We start from the raw sequence: 18990 nt of genomic DNA on the forward strand, positions 1-18990 counted from the left end.
GCTGAGTTTACAAATAAGTCCAAATTTAGGGATTTTATGTCGTTGTTTTAATTCAGACTTAAACAACAATATTTATGATAATTTCCACTTAACTACTATATAGTTAATATAGGGCAAGTAAGGGGTCGATCCACAAAGAGGCAGAAATTTAATTTTGGAATTTTTCTCAAGCTTGGAATGAAGAAAACGAGTTTAAAAGTGAAAAGTACAATTTATGGGATTTTTCTGGATTTTTATTAATTTATATAATTTCCTATGATTTAAATTTAAGCAGAAATAAAAATTCCAAAAATATTTTACACTAATTTTCCTAATTTTAATTAACAACAGAAATCGAAAATAAGTATTTAGAAATTTATGAAATTCAATTTACACCAAAAACCACTAGAAATATTAAAAATGAGAGTTGGATATTTTTCAGATTTTAAATTCACTGAAAACTGATTATATTAATTTTAGGGATTTTCGTGATTTTTTGAAATTTTTAAATGCAGAAAATAGTTTTTCCTGTTTGTTTCTAATTTTTCCTGATTTTCTTATAACTTTTTAAATGTTAAAAATAGAGATTTTACCTGCTCCGGCGATCGCCGACGGTGGCAGCGATGGCAGCGATGGAGCAGCGACGACAGACCGGACGTGCCGGCAGGCCTGGTCTGGCCCATATAGGGCTGGCCTTAGTGGGTCAGCCCGCTAAGGTTCAGCCCAATTTGGCTAAGTCAGGACTTAGCCAAATGGGCTAAGCCCTATTGGGCTTGACCCAATATGGTCCGGACAGCCGATTTGGCGAAGTCATGCATATGACTCTCCTGTGCCCTGCTGTCACGCGCGCTACCTCTGCACAAGCACCGCTACCCTGTGCACAAACTAGCGGGCAGAGGGGTGTCGCTGCTGCACAAGCGCCGCACGACAGTGCACGGCGGCGGTGGGAAGGAGGAAAATTATTTTTTTTCAAAGGATAGAACTGATTTTTTTTGCGATTTAAGATGGAAATGGTAGAGGATCTAGAGAGAGATAGGAATGGATTATGGAGATAGAAATAAATGGGTTTAGAGAGAGAAAAGGTTGAAATGAGAAGATAGAGAGAAAAAATGAAGATGGGGGTAGAGAGAGTTTGAGATGGGATTTGAAGGTGTAAATGAATATGATTTTTTATGAAATTATGAGAGAATGAATTAGAGATATGGATGAATTTCTAGAGAGAAAGAACCGATTCTAGAGAGAGAAAAGTAGAAATGAGGAGAAAGAGAGAGAAAGTGAAGAAGGGGGTAGAGGGAGTTTGAGATGGAATTTGAAGGTGCAAATGAAGGATATTTTTTCCAAAATTTTGAGGGGATGAACTAGGGATATGGATGAAGGTCTAAAGAGATAAAGAACTGATTATACATAGAGAAAATAGGGAAATGAGTGTTTAGAGTGAGAAAATGAAGGATTTTAGCAGTAAATGGATGGATAATGATGAGAAAAATGTAAATCTAGTTTCCTAAAATATCAATGTAAGTTTAATGAGCCCTAAATTCTTCCTCTCAAGTATGGATCCTTATATTTTTCCAGGAACACAATGCAAACAAGAGATAGGATTTAGAGAAAACTTCAATAAACTTACATTAAGCAGGTTGAACAACCTGGATTCTGAGAAATGCCTTGTCCTGCTGTCCAGCCACTTGCTAGAGCACATCCAGAAATGAGGGTAAATGAGGGAGAAAAAGTGTATTTATACATTGGGAGAATTACTAAAACACCCTTTTGGGCATTTTTTATTCTCTTTTCTTGCCATTTTGCCTCTTTTTCTCCATTGGTTGAGGGCTTCCCCTTGTAATCTTTAGCTGATTTCTTTGTAAGGCTTTTGAGAGCCCAATGGGCATGCCAAGTTGTGTCCCATCTCCCTCAGACCTCTCTTTTGAAGGCCCATAATACCTTTTGCTCCTTTCAAGCCCCTTTTGAGAAACACTTAACTCTCAAAAAATTCTCCAATTCTTTAAGAATCACCATCTTCTCATTCCTTTAAATTTCTGCACATGTTAAACTATAGAATACTCATCAGCACTAAAATTGCTTGACTTCAAAGAAGTCAAGGAGTTTAGTAAAAAAATATCCATAATGTGCAAAAATTAGAATTTATGGCCAGTGCATAAATATTTAGTTAGTTCAAGTGATAACATGACACATTCTAAATTAATAATACCAAAAAACATCTATAATTAATGGAAATATACATGCATTTATCGTGTTACCATTTACCCAATTACATCTAAGTCAACATTGGTTCTAAGATTCTGTAGAACACAACCCATATTTTTTTTTCCACGAATTGTTGTTGTAGGCTGAATAATCATGGACACCTGCTCATAATTGGATAGCAACCTCTTTTCCCTTATGATCAAATGTCTTTCTCTCTCATCCTAACCTCAGGATAGTCTATACTTATTTTGGACATGGGGAAATATCTACTTTGATTATTTTTGAGTGAGTTCTTGTGATTGGTGAAAAGCTGAGATCCAAACAAACCGGTTCATGGATTTATCAATAATATGTGTCACTGCTTCTACTCCACTGATCGGTAAAACTATGAAGTCCTTAAGTTAAATTTGGGCTACAAAAATTAGGAAAACTTTTAACATAATATACGATGAAACTCATCAGACTTAAGCTATCCATTTTTTGTGAGGTCGAATTTTATACAGGTGACAAAGGTTGAAATTACATTTGATAATAAGGGAAAGCCAGAGTTAAAAATAAATGAGGGATAAATAACATAAAAAAGAAGAAGGGGACAGTAAATTTTCTTAGCATTAAAAGGTAGACAATTTTTTGACTTGATGGAGATAATTTTGGTAATTAGTACAGTATGAGTTTTTTTATATTAAGAACATTATTAATGAGATTTAAAATATAATATTTTGACTTGATGGAGATATAAACCAGTATCAAGTTAAAGGATTATTTTGCTAACTTATATTGGTGTGAGACAGAGAATGTCTCCGTGTGAGTGAGAAAAAGAATATATTTATCATTTATAAAAGATTTTTTGTTGAGAGAAATTGATTTAGATATTTATCTGTACTCAACTTAATATTTATCATTTGATTTCTTATGGTTCCTTAAATGATTGTTTCATAAAATGGAATATAATGAACTATTTTATCTAAAAACGACTTATTAACCCACTATTAATACCTATATATGTACCATTACTGACAAAGATTTATTTATTTGAAGACCTACAATTATAATTCTTTTACACCATTTTCTCTGAGTAAGTTATTATTTGCATGTAATGTGCATGATTAAGATTATTCAGTTTGTTGAAAAATAAATGAAAGTCTCTCGTTAATTTTTTTCTAGAGTCAACATTCTCTCTTGAACTCGAGGAAAATTGATCCAAAATCGTCAGTAAACCTCATTTACCCCTCCTCCCTCCCTCTCTCTCTCTCTATCTCTATATATATATATACAAGGGAAAAAAGAGCATCTATAGACAAGTCCAATTTTAACTAACTTTCTCAATTTACCCACAAGTCAAAAGTTGCTTTTATCATGACTCTTATCTCTACAAGACGAGCACTATATAAACGCTCTGAAGGGTTTAGAGCACTACACAACGAGAGACTTCAACAAAAGTAGCAGCAGATTCATCAGCCGACCGTGAAGCAGCCCTTCCATTCTCTTCGATTCTTGAGGGTTCGGCTCCATTTCGCACCTTCTTAACGCCTTTTATTTTTTATTGGAGTAAAAATCAAACGGCGGAGGGATTCGATGATCTCCCCCATCTGCGTTGATGGGTGGAGATTTAATCGTCCATCCGTCTGCTTCTCTGTCGCATTCTATCATCCGATGACCGTTTTTCCACGCTTCTCATCCATACATGGGCAGAACCTGTCATAGAGAGATCAGAAAAGCAATGAATCAGTACGCAAGCTTCATACTGAGGCATGTTCGGATCGGGGCGGTGGCGAGGGATCGATGGCTTTTCGGAGTAGCAGCTCGCGGAATGAGCGGGGCGACCGGCGGCGATGCCGCTGAAGTTATGAATCGTGTAATGGAGCTGGTGAAGAAGTACGACAGGATCGACGCCTCCAAGGTACCCATCAATCTAATCTATCTATCCATCTAAATCTATATTTTTATCCAGTTCTATCTAATCTATCTATCTATCAATCTATCCATCTAAATCTATATTTTTATCTAGTTCTATCTAATCTATCTATCTATCCATCTAAATCTATATTTTTATCTAGTTCTATCTATCTATTTATCTTACTCTATCTATATATTAATCTATCTCAGTCTATCTTTCTACCCATATATCTATCTTATGTATTATCTAAATCTGTCTTTCTACCCATATATATCTATCCATATCTATCTTTCTTTAAAGAAAATCTATCCAAGTCTATCTTTCTATCCATATACATGTTTATATCTGAATCTATCTTTCTACCCATACTATCTAAGTTTGTCTGTCCACCCAGATATCTATCTAAATCTATCTTTCTACCCATACATCTCTCTAAATCTATCTTTCTACCCATACATCTATCTAAATCTATCTAAATCTATCTTTCTATCCATCCATTTATCTATCTATCTAAATCTATCTTTCTACACATATATCTCTCTAAGTCTATTTTTCCGCCCAAATATCTATCTATCTAAATCTCTCTTTCTACCCATATATCTAAGTCTATTTTTCCACCCAAATATCTATCTATCTAAATCTATCTTTCTATCCATCCATATATCTATTCATCTAAATCTGTTCATCCATCCATCCATCTATCTAAATTTGGCTTTTTAAATCGATCTATCTACCCTATCAATCGAATCCATCGGTTCTTTCTATCTGAAACCATCCGCCTAACTATCTAATATATCTGCATCTCATTGCAGAATGTTTCATATGAGGTTGAATGCGACCATGTTAAAAATCTAAGTTGGGTTTGTTTTGGGCATTGGCCAGGTGACGGAGACGGCGGATTTCCAAAAGGACCTGGGGCTGGACAGTCTGGACAGGGTGGAGCTGGTGATGGCTTTGGAGCAGGAGTTTTCCATCGACATACCTGACGAGACGGCCGATAAGCTCGCCTGCTGCTCCCACGTCGTCCAATTCCTCTTGTCTCAATCCCAGAACAACTCATCATCTTCATCTCCCTGATCTTCCCAGAGAAACAAAAATCCTTTTTTTCTTCTCCTTCTGTTCATCCAATCTCCTCCGCTTCACCTGCAAGAAGCAGCTGGGTTACACCACAAACAAGATTTTACTGATTGACAGAAAAAAGACTGTTCTTTTAACCCATCATCTTCATCCCCCTGATCTTCCCAGAGAACAAAAATCCTTTTTTTCTTCTCCTTCTGTTCATCCAATCTCCTCCTCTTCACCTGCAAGAAGCAGCTGGGTTACACCACAAACAAGATTTTACTGATTGACAGAAAAAAGACTGCACTTTTAACCCATCATCTTCATCCCCCTGATCTTCCCAGACCAAAAAAAATCCTTCTTCTTTTCTTCTTCTTCTGTTCATCCAATCTCTTCTTCGCCTGCAAGAACCAGCTGGGTCACACCCCAAACTAGATTTTACTGATTCACAGAGGAAAAAAGACTGCAATTTTAACCCATCATCTTCATCCCCCTGATCTTCCCAGAGAAAAAAAAACCCTTCTTTTTTTCTTCTTCTCCTTCTGTTCATCCAATCTCTTCTTCTCCTGCAAGAAGCAGCTGGGTCACACCCCAAACTGATTCACAGAGGAAAAAAGACTGCAATTTTAACCCATCATATTCATCCCCTTGATCTTCCCAGAGGAAAAAAATCCTTTTTTTTTTTCTTCTTTTGTTGATCCAATCTCCCCTTCACCTGCAAAATGCAGCTGGGTCACACCACAAACAAGATTTCACTGATTCACTGAGGAAAAAAGACAGCACTTTTAACCCATCATATTCATCCCCCTGATCTTCCCAGATAAAAAAAAATCCTTTTTTTTTCTTCTCCTGTTGTTCATCCAATCTCCCCTTCACGTGCAAAACGCAGCTAGGTCACACCACAAACAAGATTTTACTGATTCACAGAGGAAAAAAGACTGCCATTTTAACCCATCATGATCTTCCCAGAGAAAAAATCCTTTTTTTTCTTCTCCTGTTGTTCATCTAATCTCCCCTTCACGTGCAAAACGCAGCTGGGTCACACCACAAACAAGATTTCTCTGATTCACAGAGAAAAAAGACTGCAATTTTAACCCAGCATGATCTTCCCAGAGAGAAAAAATCCTTCTTTTTTTCTTCTTCTCCTTCTGTTCATCCAATCTCCCCTTCACCTGCAAAACGCAGCTGGGTCACACCACAAACAAGATTTTACCGATTGACAGAGGAAAAAAGACTGCAATTTTAACTCAAGGACACGTGGCGGGCGTGGGAGCAGCAGACAGGGGAGAGGATCTTATCGCCAGAGGGGTCGTCCACGTGGCGGCAGTAGAGGATATGAGCTATCCAGAAGAGCAGGAAGAGAAGCCGCAGAGCGACTAACCGAGGAGGAGAGACTTGATCCTGCTGAAGCAGCAGGGAAGGGTAGTTTGGGGAGGAGAGGAACCCAAACCCAGAATTGAGGGAGAAGGCTAACCCTAACCCTAACCCTAACCCTAATCCATGGGGGAGTGATGGCGGACTCGGACAACGAGTCGGGGGGGCAGAACACGGGCGGGGGGGGAGCGGCGGAGCTGTCGTCGCCGAGAGAGCAAGACAGGTTCTTACCGATTGCGAACGTGAGCAGGATAATGAAGAAGGCGCTGCCGGCGAACGCGAAGATCTCCAAGGACGCCAAGGAGACGGTGCAGGAGTGCGTCTCCGAGTTCATCAGCTTCATCACGGGAGAGGCGTCGGATAAGTGCCAGCGCGAGAAGCGCAAGACAATCAACGGCGACGATCTGCTCTGGGCGATGACCACGCTGGGCTTCGAGGAGTACGTCGACCCTCTGAAGCTCTACTTGCAGCGCTTCCGCGAGATGGAGGGGGATAAGGCCGCCGGGGCCGCCCAGCCATCGCCCAAGGAGGCCGCCTTGTACGTGATGGGGCAGCACGTATACCCGCCGGGGGGGTATTATCAGCCCCCCATCGCCGGCCGCGGGCCTTTTCCCGGCGGAGGTAGCGGCGGGGGGAGTTCGTCGCCCGGCGGCCTCGAAAGACCGGGCCGTGGGTGAACCTCTTTTTTCCTTCTTCTGCTGGCTGCCCCCTGCATGAGAATTTCTCCCGTTATCCGTGTACCATAAAGAAAAAAGGAGAGAGAAAAACGGTGCGATGATGATCGTACTGATTCCTTCCTGTGCATGGTAACTTTGCGGCAGAGTCGATTTTACCTTGTTCATAATGGTTTAAGATTTTCGTTCATCCAAGAATGTTCGCGTACAAGATGTTTTACCTTGTTCATAATGGTTCAAGATTTTCGTTCATCCAAGAATGTTCGCGTGCAAGATGTTTTACCTTGTTCATAATGGTTCAAGATTTTCGTTCATCCAAGAATGTTCGCGTACAAGATGTTTTACCTTGTTCATAATGGTTCAAGATTTTCGTTCGTCTACCATGTACGTCCGCGTACCCTGAGAAAAACAGTATGAGTCGTGTAACCACGATTATGCGCATGGTAACTTTGCGGCAGAGTAAATTTTACCTTGCTCATGGTTTAAGATTTTCGTTCGTCTAACATTTACGTCCACGTTCCGTTAGAAAAGAGAAAAACGATGATGATAATCCGGATTCGTGTGCGTGGTAACTTTGCGGCAGAGTAAATTTTACCTTGTTCATAATGGTTCAAGATTTTCGTTCGTCCAAGTATGTATGCTCACGTACAAGAAAATCCATTTAGCAACGGTGATGATAATCCGGATTTTAACGATGCGGCAGAGTAAATTTTACCTTGTTCATAATGGGTCACGATGATGATAATCCGGATTCGTGTGCGTAGTAACGATGCGGCAGAGTAAATTTTACCTTGTTCATGGTTTAAGATTTTCGTTCTTCTAACAGTTACGTCCGCGTACCGCTAAAAAAGAGAGAAACTGTATGAGTCATGTAACCACGATGATGGTCGTACTGATTCATGTGCATGGTTCAAGTTTACCTTGTTAATGGTTCAAGATTTACGTCCGACTAAGTATGTCCACGTACCATAAAACCCTTGAAACAACGATGATGATCATACTGATTCGCGCGCATGGTAACGACGAATGATGCGGCGGAGTAAAATTTACCTTGTCGATCATATACGATTCACGTTCATCTAAATACGTTCACGTACCACAAAAAAACAGTAAAATAGTATCTCGCTTCTCTGGACACTGTTACGTCATCTAGCAATCATGATGATGATACAAGATTTACGTTCCCGTAATCATATCCGTGTACCATAAAAGGAAAAAAGTATGACTCATGCGATGACGCGGATCATCAGTATGATTCATGCACGCATGATGATGAGATAAGGTTTACGTTCCTCTAAATACGTCAATGTAAAACTTACAGCTCAGAGAGATGGATAGAGAGATAAAGAGAGAGAAAGTCCGTACTAGCACCAGGCTATCACTTGTCCGACAGAAGAGCCTGAGCAGGAACGGGGATTAAAAAAACCGGCGGAATGAATAAAATAAGGTAAAAATAAAGAAATAAGTGAAATAAAGAAATAAGTGTGGTTGACCTCGAGGATGGCGACGGAGGCTTGCTTGTCCAAGCCATGGTTGTACTCGCGACAGGACGCGTTCTAGAGAGAGAAACAAGCTTACAGCCTTTCAAGAGGAGAGAAGCATGCAGATAGATTAAGGAAGAGTGGAAGAACCTGGATGCAATCCGGGCAGCCACCGGCATTGGAGCAGCTGCAAGCTCGGATCAACTCAAGAGCATCGCACAGAAGATTTACGAACAAATCCCTTAACTGTAGAAAATTACCCACTTTCTAAAAACCGCAGAAAATGGAAATTCAAACAGAAAAAAACAAAGAAAGAAAGAACAGAGAGCGAACCCGGGAGGATAAGCCCATGCCGCCGGGATGCTGATCGAAGAGCAGAAGCCGGTCAGGAATATCGCGCTTCTGGTTGGGATGCCCGCACTCCGTGCTCAAATCCGAGACATTACACATAACATAGCTGCAAATCAAGCAATGGAAATCAGATTTTTCTAAAAAAATGATTTCTTTTTAAAAGGGGTGGATTACCGAGGACTCCTCGAGTTCAGATAGATACATATAAGAACAGCTACCGTAAATATGTATCCAAACATGCAAATCTCAACTATTGAGGTACGTGTCCGGGTGAATTTAATAGAACTCCTGATAATTGAAAGCTTAAGAAACCCTGTTACCGATATCGTTATCCCATATCCAGTTTCGTGTTCGTTATCAAAACAGTAGCAAATTACCGAGGAGCGAGATTGAGAAGGGCATGGGAAGCAGCGTGTTGACCGGCGCGGAAAGGGAGACCACGCTCTTCCACTGAAAGCCGAATGGGTCGAGAGATTTGAATCCAGACAGCCTGCAAGAAGACATACCGTTGACTTTCAGAAAGAAGAGGCTACTATGATAAACTGATAGATGTGGAGAGGGGTTGACCGTTGACTCGTAGGAGTACGGGGGTAGAGAGAGGTCAACGGAGTCAAAGATCCGGTTGCTGCCCCGCTTGATCCGGTGGAAGCCGAACCACCGAGTCGTGACTCTACATTGGTTTGACTGCGCCGTAGATTTCACGCTTTGGGCGGCGAGATTTGGCGGTGGGTAGGCCTGTCAATTACCCATTTTGAGGTCAACGGTTAGGGACAAACGGAGAGGGGGATGGCGTTCCGTTCATATCCCGTTCATCATCCGTCCGCGAGATTTGTTTGTGAAGAGGTAAGTTTACATACAATGTCGCTTCCGTAGACGTGGACGTCTGTGTAGTCTCTTGTCTGGGTGTAGTATTTCACGTCAGCTTTCTGGCAGAAGGCCAACTTCTTCGATAAGTCCAGCTCTCTTATTAGATAAGTGGCTCCTTGGTTGATGTAAACCGCTCCTTCGTGGACCTGGATTATGGTGAAGATTTGGATTAGTATTGCGGTTTTGAACAGAAAACCATGCGAATTTGGTGAGCATTAAGGAAATAGGAGGAAAAGTTGTTGCCTTTTTTTATCCTTGGGACAATTGTCGATCCGATTGATTGGTTGGAAGGTATTGAATAAAATGTTAATATCCTTGTACAGAACCATAATAGTAATAATAATATTAACTACCGTTGATGAAAACTGACGGATAGAGGCGACTGTAGGGATGAGAATGACTCACGCACATGGGTTTTGCAAAATTAACAAATAAACATGATGCTGTGTCAATAAGAGCTCATGTTATTAAAGTAGAAGGGAGAAAATGCAATAGAACTAAGATTACCTTAACGAATGGATGGGCGGACTAGACAAGGAGAGGTAGTCTCTGCAACAGTGGCTAAAGAAAATTGATGCGATCCCACCCAGAGAATCGAATGAGAGGGAGGGAAAGAGGAAAACTGAAAGGGAACTTCTATAAGATAAAATATTGGTCTTGAATAGGCCATCTCTGTCGCGGTGGATTGCGAGTCTCAACAGTATCCCCAAAAACTGTCCTCATTCATTGCTCACAATAACATGTTTGGGCAAGTACATCGCTGTGAGTCTTGTATCAGAAGTATTTCAACCTTGCACTTTCACATTGTCCTTGAAGCTTGATCCACCGATAGTGGAATTACGGATGGATCCCAAATCTATTCAGCTAGATTTGGGATTTAACTGATCAGTTTGAAGGATCAGCCTCTGAACTAATAAATGATGTTTCCAAAGCTGAATTGCAAAAACAATTGTTTTAAGTTTAAGTATACTGATAGCGAATGACTGAAATCCTGATGCATTCATATGCTCTATGAAGATAGCGAAAATTCATGTAAACAGTCTTTGTTTGTACAAAGGCTTCATCTGACACCAGTGACCATGCAAAAAACTCCTTGCCTTACTAAGGGGTTGAAAGGGAGAGAGACTGCAACATTGCCTTCGACCTTTGACTTTCAACCTTTTACCACTACATGCCAGCAACCACCCCCAAACTATCCATGATCTCTAAGTCTTCTACAGTTTAAGAGGTTAATATTGGCAGTTGTATGCAATTACTATTATGACTCCTGGAGTTGATACTGAAAATATTGACAATGGTTCAAATAGAGAAGAATTGAAAAACTCCCAACACAATCGCCTTATCAGTGGGTAAGGCTTATGAGAAGAGTGAAGAAGACATTAAGACCAGGGAGCCAACTCTATCACCTTATGTAGTTGGATCCTTCAGAGTATGATAAAACATTTCAGAGGTGGCGCTGTGAAGAAGACATCCTAGTTACATGGTTATTAGATTCTATGCTGAGTGACCTGAACCAGCATTATATGGACTTTGACACAGTCAAGGAAGTCTGGGATGTGTTCAGAAGCACTATTCTGCGCAGGAAGATGAGTCACCCATTCCAGATCTAGTAGAAAAATTTATGAGGCTTACGCAGGAGCACCGGCATTCCTAGCACATGCGAATGAGCTCCAGGCACTATGGAAATAAAATGACTCCATGGGTTGTGGATACGTTCTATGCAACAGGGTCTATCATTATTTAAAGGGACTGCCACCCGAATTTGAAACCACTCTAGCCCAATAATTCGATCGTGAAAACAAGCTCAACTTTGAAGACACTGTGATGCAAGTATGTAAAGAAGAAAGTTGACTTTGACCACTTTACAGTGTGGTTCCTTCTGAGGAATCCGAGAGCAATGCATGTGCCATCAAGACTGCAAGGATTCCAAGACTGTTCAACATCTTGCTCAATTGTCCTATAAGTTGATTTTTGATGTCATTGATGCCTTTCTTTGTGACAAGGTGGCAGGTCTGAAGCATGGGCTAGCTAGAATTTCTGAGGGTTTCTACTACTTGCACTTACCAAAAAAACTGAGGGAGGTGCCTCTCAAAGCTTCCACTGCAATCACCACTGGGAATGAACAGCTTTGGCTGCGCCATCACCAATTAGGACATCCATCTTTCTAAATTCTCAAGGACATGTTTCCAGATTTATGTTCTCATTAACGTGTAGACACTTTGGTGTGTGATGTATGTCAGTTGGCTAAACATAATCATTCTGCATATCCCACGTCATTAACTGCAGCTTCTCACGTGTTAGAACTTGTGCACTGTGATGTCTAGGTTCCGTCTCCATTTGCAGATCTAAATGGTTTGTGCTTGTTTTTAATTCTTATTGATGATACGAGTCATTTCTGTTGGATCCACCTAATCAAACATAAATCCGAAGTCCCCTCTATCATCCGTGGCTTTTAAACCATGATTCCTCGCCAGTATGAGGTGACAGTCAAGTGGTTTCAAACTGACAATGGACGAGAATTTCTTAGTTCTGAACAGAATATCTTTTTAAGGACCAAGGCATCCTCCATGAAACGTCATGTCCTTATACACCTCAGCAAAATGGAATGGCGGAGAGAAAATTAGGTCATATTCTGGAAAAGATAAGGCCCCTCACTATTCAGAGTTCTGTTCCCAAAAGCTTCTGGGGCGAAGCCGTAATGTTCTCTGTCTACCTTATAAACCGTTATCCAACTGCCACTCTCCAAGGTCGAACACCCTTGGAGATAGTTGACACCGCTTATCTGAACGCTACATTTCAATCAAAATTAGACGCAAGACTCTTTGGATGTGGATGCTACATTCATCTACCTTCCCATCAGACAAACAAGTTGGCCCCAACAGCCATTACTTGTGTATTTGCGGGGTACTCCATACACAAAAAGGATATAAATGTTTCCATCCTCCTACATGACGTATCATCATCTGCCAAGATGTCACCTTTAACGAACAAAAAATTTATTACTCTAGTAAACCACCGAGTTCGAAAACTCCTCTCCCAATCCACTAATTTCTTCCCATCCTCTTCCTTTACCATCCTTGGATAAAACTGATGAAGTACAACTGCACATAGTTTGATATGAACCTTGTTCTAGGTTCGTATCGGAAGGAGTAGGGGATAAGGCGAGGTAGAAATTCCCGGGGTAGAGAGGTGAAACGAGAAGGATCGGAGAGGAGGCCGAGCAGAGGGGGTAGGGATTAGCCGAGGACGAGCCGCCTGAAGACACGGTGAGGTAGAGACGATCACGAGGGCAGGGGTTGTAGAGGGAGAGAAGGAGACCAGACCTACACAAGGAGAGGGGACTCGGGAACACTTCTTTCTTTTATCTTCTCAGCTGCCCTCCTAAAGGGAGGGCATCCCTATTTAAAGGAAATATGTAATTTCCAAATGACTGAAATGCCCCTATGGGCTAATATGATGAAACTACCCCTAAATAGGTTGAGGATCCTATCAAGGATCCTATCATAGTTCCACCATCTGCTGCTCCTGATCCCTTGAATGATGTACTTGACGAATATCCCCTTCTCGCCCATACATCACAACAGGTAATTGAACAAATACCTCATGTTACTCAGGTAACTCCTTATCCTCATCATTGTACGCCAAGAGAATTATGGGCTCTCTCCCACCAACCACACCCTCACCACTCTGGATCTACCACCCCTTCCGTTGACCCATCACATCTCTCTGATACTGCTGCGCAGTCTCTAGATAATACTCGGTTGTGTCATACTACCATATTTCCTTTGAGTGATATTCTAACTTATCAGAATTTAACATCCGCTCATAGGCCATTCCTCATGGATCTTCAACAGGTCGTCCTACCCCACTCTATCCATGAAGCTCTAACTCTCCTTCAGTGGCGCACTTCTATGGATGCTGAGATGGCAGCTCTTCATTCAAGTCAGACTTGGGAACTGACCCCTTTACCGGCAGGCAAACGGGCAATTGGATGCCGATGGGTTTACACCATCAAGTATAAAGCTGATGGCCAACTTGAATGCTATAAGGCCCGTCTTGTGGCCCAGCACTACGCCCAACAGTATGGTATTGACTACAATGAAACCTGCCCCCGTATTGAATGATTTCCCTTGCATCCTGTCACAACTGGGAATGGACTCAATATGACGTTAAAAATGCATTTCTGCATGGTGATCTCACGGAAGAAGCATATATGAAGCCCCTTCCTGGATTTGAATTCCCATTTGTCGCCTTCAAAAGGCTCTATATGGATTGAAACAGTCTCCCGGTGCATGGTTTGGAAAATTCACCCAGGATAAGACAGAGCTGAACTATCATCAAGGTGATGGTGATCATACACTATTTTTTCAACATACCAATTGTGGGAAGATTGTTTTCCACATCATCTATGTTGATGACATTATTATAACCAGGAACTTTTCTCAGGGTATTCGACTTCTCAGTCAACATCTTATGGAACATTTTGACATTAAGAGCTTAGGTCTTCTAACCTATTTCTTTGGCATTGAGGTAGGTCACTCTCCAAATGGCATTGTGTTATCTCAACAAAAATACATCTATGATCTGCTGAATGAGACTTAGCACCTACAATACCGGCCCTTATCAACCCCCATGTAAGTCAACTTAAAACTTGGCTCCATCATTGATGACCCTGATACTGACACCTTAGCTTACCAGCGCCTTGTGGGCAAGCCTATATACCTGTCTCACACACGACCTGATATCTCTTATACTGTTAATGTTCTTAGCCAATTTATGACGTCTCCTAAAGTTCTTCGCTATCTGAAGGGTACCATTGGTCTTGGCCTGACCAAAAGAGGTAAGCCACTGATCCTTGAAGTGTACACTGACTCTGATTTTGCTGGCTCGCAGGTTGATCGTTAATCCACCACTGGTTACTGTTCCTTTTTAGGCGGCAACCTCATCACTTGGCTCAGCAAGAAGCAAAAAGCTGTCTCCCTCTCCAGCACTGAAGCCAACTTTCGTGCCTTGCTTAAAGGTGTCCGTGAAACTCTATGGATTAACAATATTCTCCACGAACTGGCCTTGCCTTTCGACTGACCTGCTACACTTCTCTGTGACAATCAGTCTTCTATCAAGCTTGCTCATGACCTGGTTCAAAATGAACGAACCAAACAGATGGGCCTGCGTCGCCACTTTATCAAGTACAAATTGGAGCAACAAATTCTTCAAATTCACTATATCTCTTCCAAGCACCAACTGGCTGATTTTCTCACCTAGGGCCAGACCAAGCTTCAACATGACTACCTTGTGTCCAAGCTGGGCCTGGCTGATATCCATTCTCTAGATTGCAAGGAAGTCTTATGACGTAGCATGTGACACTCACGTGCTACGTACCTTCAGCCTAAACTAGGAGTCAAAATGGCCATAGTAACCTATATGTATATATTGGCACATTAAGTAATGAAAAGTAGATTTTTCTTGTTATCTTCTTCCTTCTGCATCTACGTGCCCTAAGGAGCACTCTCCCCATCCTGTTAGCTGGCAAGTGCAAACCTAACAGGTTCAAACCTGATATGATCCACCATTGCGTCTACATTCAGAGGAAGGTACGGCAACGGCCCAGCCCAGCAACGTCGGCCCAGCCCATGGTCACTCCCATTTAAGCCCTTACTCATGAGAGTAGAGGGCAAGAAGAAGAACACTCCCAGCAACGTCAGCCCAGCCCATGGTCACTCCCATTTAAGCCCTCACTCATGCGAGTAGAGGGCAAGAAGAAGAACACTCCCAGCAACGTCGGCCCAGCCCATGGTCACTCCCATTTAAGCCCTCACTCATGAGAGTAGAGGGCAAGAAGAAGAACACTTCCAGCAACGTCGGCCCAGCCCATGGTCACTCCCATTTAAGCCCTCACTCGTGAGAGTAGAGAGCAAGAGAAGAACACTCCAGTGACACCCTCCAGTTCTCCCAGGAGGACATCGCCAGGCTGCTCGTGAGACGTTCTCCTCCAGCAATCCTTCGCTCTCTCCTTACCATTCCCGTTCTTCTCTTACTCCCCAGGAACATCTCTCCTTCTCTACTCTTCTAGGACACCAATTTGTTGACCTAGAGCTCTATTGAATTACAATTCGGAAGTATTACAATGTGCAAGATCCGGTCCCAAATCAGGACCGTATCATTGGTATCAGAGCCAACCCGCTCCGCCTTCCGCCACCACCTCCATGGAAGCCAAATCCAAACCCGCATCATCCTCCGGCGGAGACAATGCAGCCGCGAAAGCCTTGGCCGACACCTACGATCATCACTTCGCTCTGCTAGCCGCCCAGATGCAGCAACTCCTGGCGGCGCAGCAGCAGCAAATGGCCGCATTCTTCTCAGTGTTCGGCTCCTCCGGCGACGTGCCCACCGTCCACGCTCCTGTGACCCGAGGCAGCTCGAGCCAAGCACCAACGGGCTCCGTGGATGACCTTGTGGTGGCCGACTCCATCTCCGATTAGGAGGACAAAGGGGGCGGCCTTCTGCCTACCCCCCGCAGCCGCTAGGTTGCCGCCATCGCCTCCTCCTGGCTGGCCCGCCCGGGTCGTTCGCCAGCCCAGTTAGGGCAGCGCCGGCCGTGCCACTTCTGACCGTGGAAGCAAGCCGACTGATGCCGCCTCCTCATGGCTGGTACGCCCAGCCGATGGCCGCCCATCCCCTTCACATTCGGGAGACCCTAACGGTCCCCAGCTCCCGGGCGTCAGACGGCTGCCCACCCCCTTCACAGTCGGCATCAGTCGGCTCCCGGGCAGCCTGTTTTGACCAGGCCTGGCTCCGCCGGGGCCCGTTCAGCAAGACTGTCCCGGTGAAGTGGGGGACGTGGGAGGGAGGTGTGTCACCAGCACAGGTCCGTGGCTGCACCCACAGGAGCACCCGGTGCAAAGAGCAGAACCCACTCGTCACGGCGACCTGGCTGCGTACAACCATGGTCGACACATGGCTCATGCAAGGGAAGTATTTCGGTCGTTGGGGGACGGGCTTCGCCGACTGCCGCCGGTGCTTCCCCGTCTTGACTATGTGGGGGAGCCCTGGTGTGGAGAAGACGAGGACGAGTTCGACGCGGCATCCGAAGCATCCTGGAGTCCTCCGCCGCAACAGCCCCGGCGAGCTCGCCTTGGGTTCTTGGAGGGTCCACCGGACAGAGGACGACCCCGTCTTCTCACGATGGAACCTCCAATCTTCTCTAACGGGGATCCGTCCCGCTGGCTACGGTGCATGGAGCAATACTTTCGCTCCGTGCCAGCGGACGATGTGGAGTGCTTGCACATAATGCCTTCGTACCTAGACTGGAAGGCATCGGCGTGGTTCTGCTATGTTGACGACTGCGCGGGGTTCCAAGACTGGCGGGATTTCAAACAGCAGCTCAACCGCCATTTCAGCATCAAGCCATAGAAGGCGTACCGCCGTCTCATGCGTCTTCAACAGACTGGCAGTGTCGACGAGCTAGTGGCATTGTTCATGGAGTTTGTGGGGTACTTACCCACCCTCGCTAACTGTTAGTGAGAGGCCTCTCCTAGTGGGTCATGTTCTATAAACCCACTAGGCTCCCTCACTTATCACTAACTCATATTCTCTCCTCTCTCTCTCCTAGGGTATATATACCCCTCCTCATGTACATTCTGGTTAAGGAATTCATTTCCTCTCCTTCCTCCAAGCCCTAGCATGCTTAACTATTGTTGAACTCCATGCTAGGGCTTGGAGGAAGGAGAGGAAATGAATTCCTTAACCAGAATGTACATGAGGAGAATATACCCTAGGAGAGAAGAGAGAGAATATGAGTTAGTGATAAGTGAGGAGCCTAGTGGGTTTATAGAACATGACCCACTAGAGAGGCCTCTCACTAACAACCCCTGGCGGTATGGATGTCATCCATGCCAAGCTTGGAGGTAGCACGAACAAGGAGAGGATTTGATAATCCCTTCGTGAGAACATCGGCCGCCAGGTCGGATGACGGCACGAAAGACAAGTCGAACAAGCCCTCGTCCCACCGCTCCTTGAAGAAGTAGCGGTTGTTCTCCATGTGCTTGATGCGACCCGTCTGGCCCGGATTTTGAGCCAAGGCAATAGCGATTTGTTGTCACAATAAAGTGGATCGGACGGGTGTACTCGTAGCGAAGTCGGAGCACCCGTGAATCCACTGAGCCTCAGAGGCCCCATCCGCAAGTGCCCGGTATTCCGCCTCTGCACTCGAGCGAGACACGATCCTGCTTGCTGCTTTTCCAGCTCACAAGGCCCCGAAGGCAAAGATGCAAAGACCGGTGGTAGACCGGTAGTCCACTCGAGCCTGCATAGTCAGCGTCTGTATATACCTTTACAGTCGGCTCTGAGCTCCGGGGAAGAGTAAACCCTTCCGGGACAGCCCTTCAGGTGCGCGAGCACCCGGTGAGCTGCCTGACGATGAATCTCATGCGGAGCATGCATGAACTGACTGAGAAGGCTAACTGCATAGCTGATGTCGGGACGCGTGTGGGCCAGATAAGTTTCCCCACCAACTGCTGATATTGATGGGTGCTGACCGGCGGAGAGTCACCCCGGCGCCAACTTGGCGTTGGGGTCGATGGGGTCTTCACAGGAGCACAGTCGGTCATACCCGTCAAAGTCAGCAGGTCCACCGTATATTTCTGCTGGCTGATGAAGATACCACGAGCCGAGTAGGCCACCTCGAGCCCCAAGAAGTACCGGAGCTGACCAAGGGCCTTGATCTCGAACTTCGCGGGCAAGGGAGCGGCTGAGGCGTGAAGCCGGCAGTGTCCGACCCGGTGATCAGGATGTCGTCCACATAAGCGACCAGGATAGCGACCCGGCCGGGCGTGACGGAAGAAGAGAGTGGCTTCCCCATTGCTCTGGGTGTACCCTTGGCGCGCGCATGACAGAGCTGAAGCGGCGAACCACATCGCGGCGACTGCTTCAGTCCATACAAGGACTTCCGCGATCGGCAGACGGTCCCGGAGGCCGAGAGGGTAGCCGGAGGATGATGCATGTAGACCTCCTCGGTAAGATCGCCATGAAGGCGTTCTTAACGTCGAACTGGCGAATCAACCACCCATGATGGCGGCCAGCGCCAGGAGGAGGCGGGCGGTGTCCATCTTCG

General features: G+C 44.4%; 2 protein-coding genes, 1 long non-coding RNA gene and 1 pseudogene across 8 annotated transcripts in view; 2 read left to right on the top strand and 2 right to left on the bottom strand.

Annotated features, from left to right (window-relative positions):
- Positions 1–3485: 3485 nt before the first annotated feature.
- LOC144702081 (uncharacterized) lies at positions 3486–6323 on the bottom strand. 4 transcript variants are annotated; one of them, XR_013581179.1, is made up of 4 exons: positions 5766–6323; positions 5442–5700; positions 5058–5376; positions 3486–3873 (listed from the first exon to the last, which is right to left on the bottom strand). It is a non-coding gene; the product is annotated as an uncharacterized LOC144702081 (long non-coding RNA). The 4 variants fall into 4 exon arrangements; XR_013581178.1 differs by having other exon boundaries at positions 5442–5535; positions 5611–6323; XR_013581177.1 differs by having other exon boundaries at positions 5058–5218; positions 5291–5376; positions 5442–6323.
- Positions 3567–5184, top strand: MTACP3 (mitochondrial acyl carrier protein 3). Of its 2 annotated transcripts, XM_078573953.1 has the most exons (3): positions 3567–3678; positions 3871–4078; positions 4958–5184. In XM_078573953.1, the coding sequence occupies exons 2-3, from the start codon at positions 3899–3901 to the stop codon at positions 5150–5152; spliced, it is 375 nt and encodes a 124-aa protein (XP_078430079.1). In that variant the 5' UTR covers positions 3567–3678; positions 3871–3898; the 3' UTR covers positions 5153–5184. The 2 variants fall into 2 exon arrangements, with proteins under 2 accessions (XP_078430079.1, XP_078430078.1); XM_078573952.1 differs by lacking the exon at positions 3567–3678 and having other exon boundaries at positions 3863–4078.
- Positions 6324–6578: 255 nt separating the features above from the next.
- LOC144702083 (nuclear transcription factor Y subunit B-3 pseudogene) lies at positions 6579–7380 on the top strand (annotated as a pseudogene).
- Positions 7381–8455: 1075 nt separating this feature from the next.
- The window catches only part of LOC144702082 (UBQ, helicase-c and DEAD-like helicase domain-containing protein), a 67406-nt gene continuing 56871 nt past the window's right edge, over positions 8456–18990 (bottom strand). For both annotated transcript variants that reach the window (XM_078573956.1, XM_078573955.1), the window contains 7 exons: positions 9872–10027; positions 9582–9749; positions 9392–9504; positions 8997–9120; positions 8814–8909; positions 8676–8738; positions 8456–8581 (listed from right to left, as the gene is read on the bottom strand). In XM_078573956.1, the coding sequence (XP_078430082.1) occupies positions 8561–8581; positions 8676–8738; positions 8814–8909; positions 8997–9120; positions 9392–9504; positions 9582–9749; positions 9872–10027 (741 nt within the window). In that variant the 3' untranslated portion in view covers positions 8456–8560. The remainder of the gene's footprint in view (positions 8582–8675; positions 8739–8813; positions 8910–8996; positions 9121–9391; positions 9505–9581; positions 9750–9871; positions 10028–18990) is intronic.

The sequence above is a fragment of the Wolffia australiana genome, chromosome 4, assembly GCF_029677425.1.
Source record: "Wolffia australiana isolate 7733 chromosome 4, ASM2967742v1".
Lineage (NCBI taxonomy): Eukaryota > Viridiplantae > Streptophyta > Magnoliopsida > Alismatales > Araceae > Wolffia > Wolffia australiana.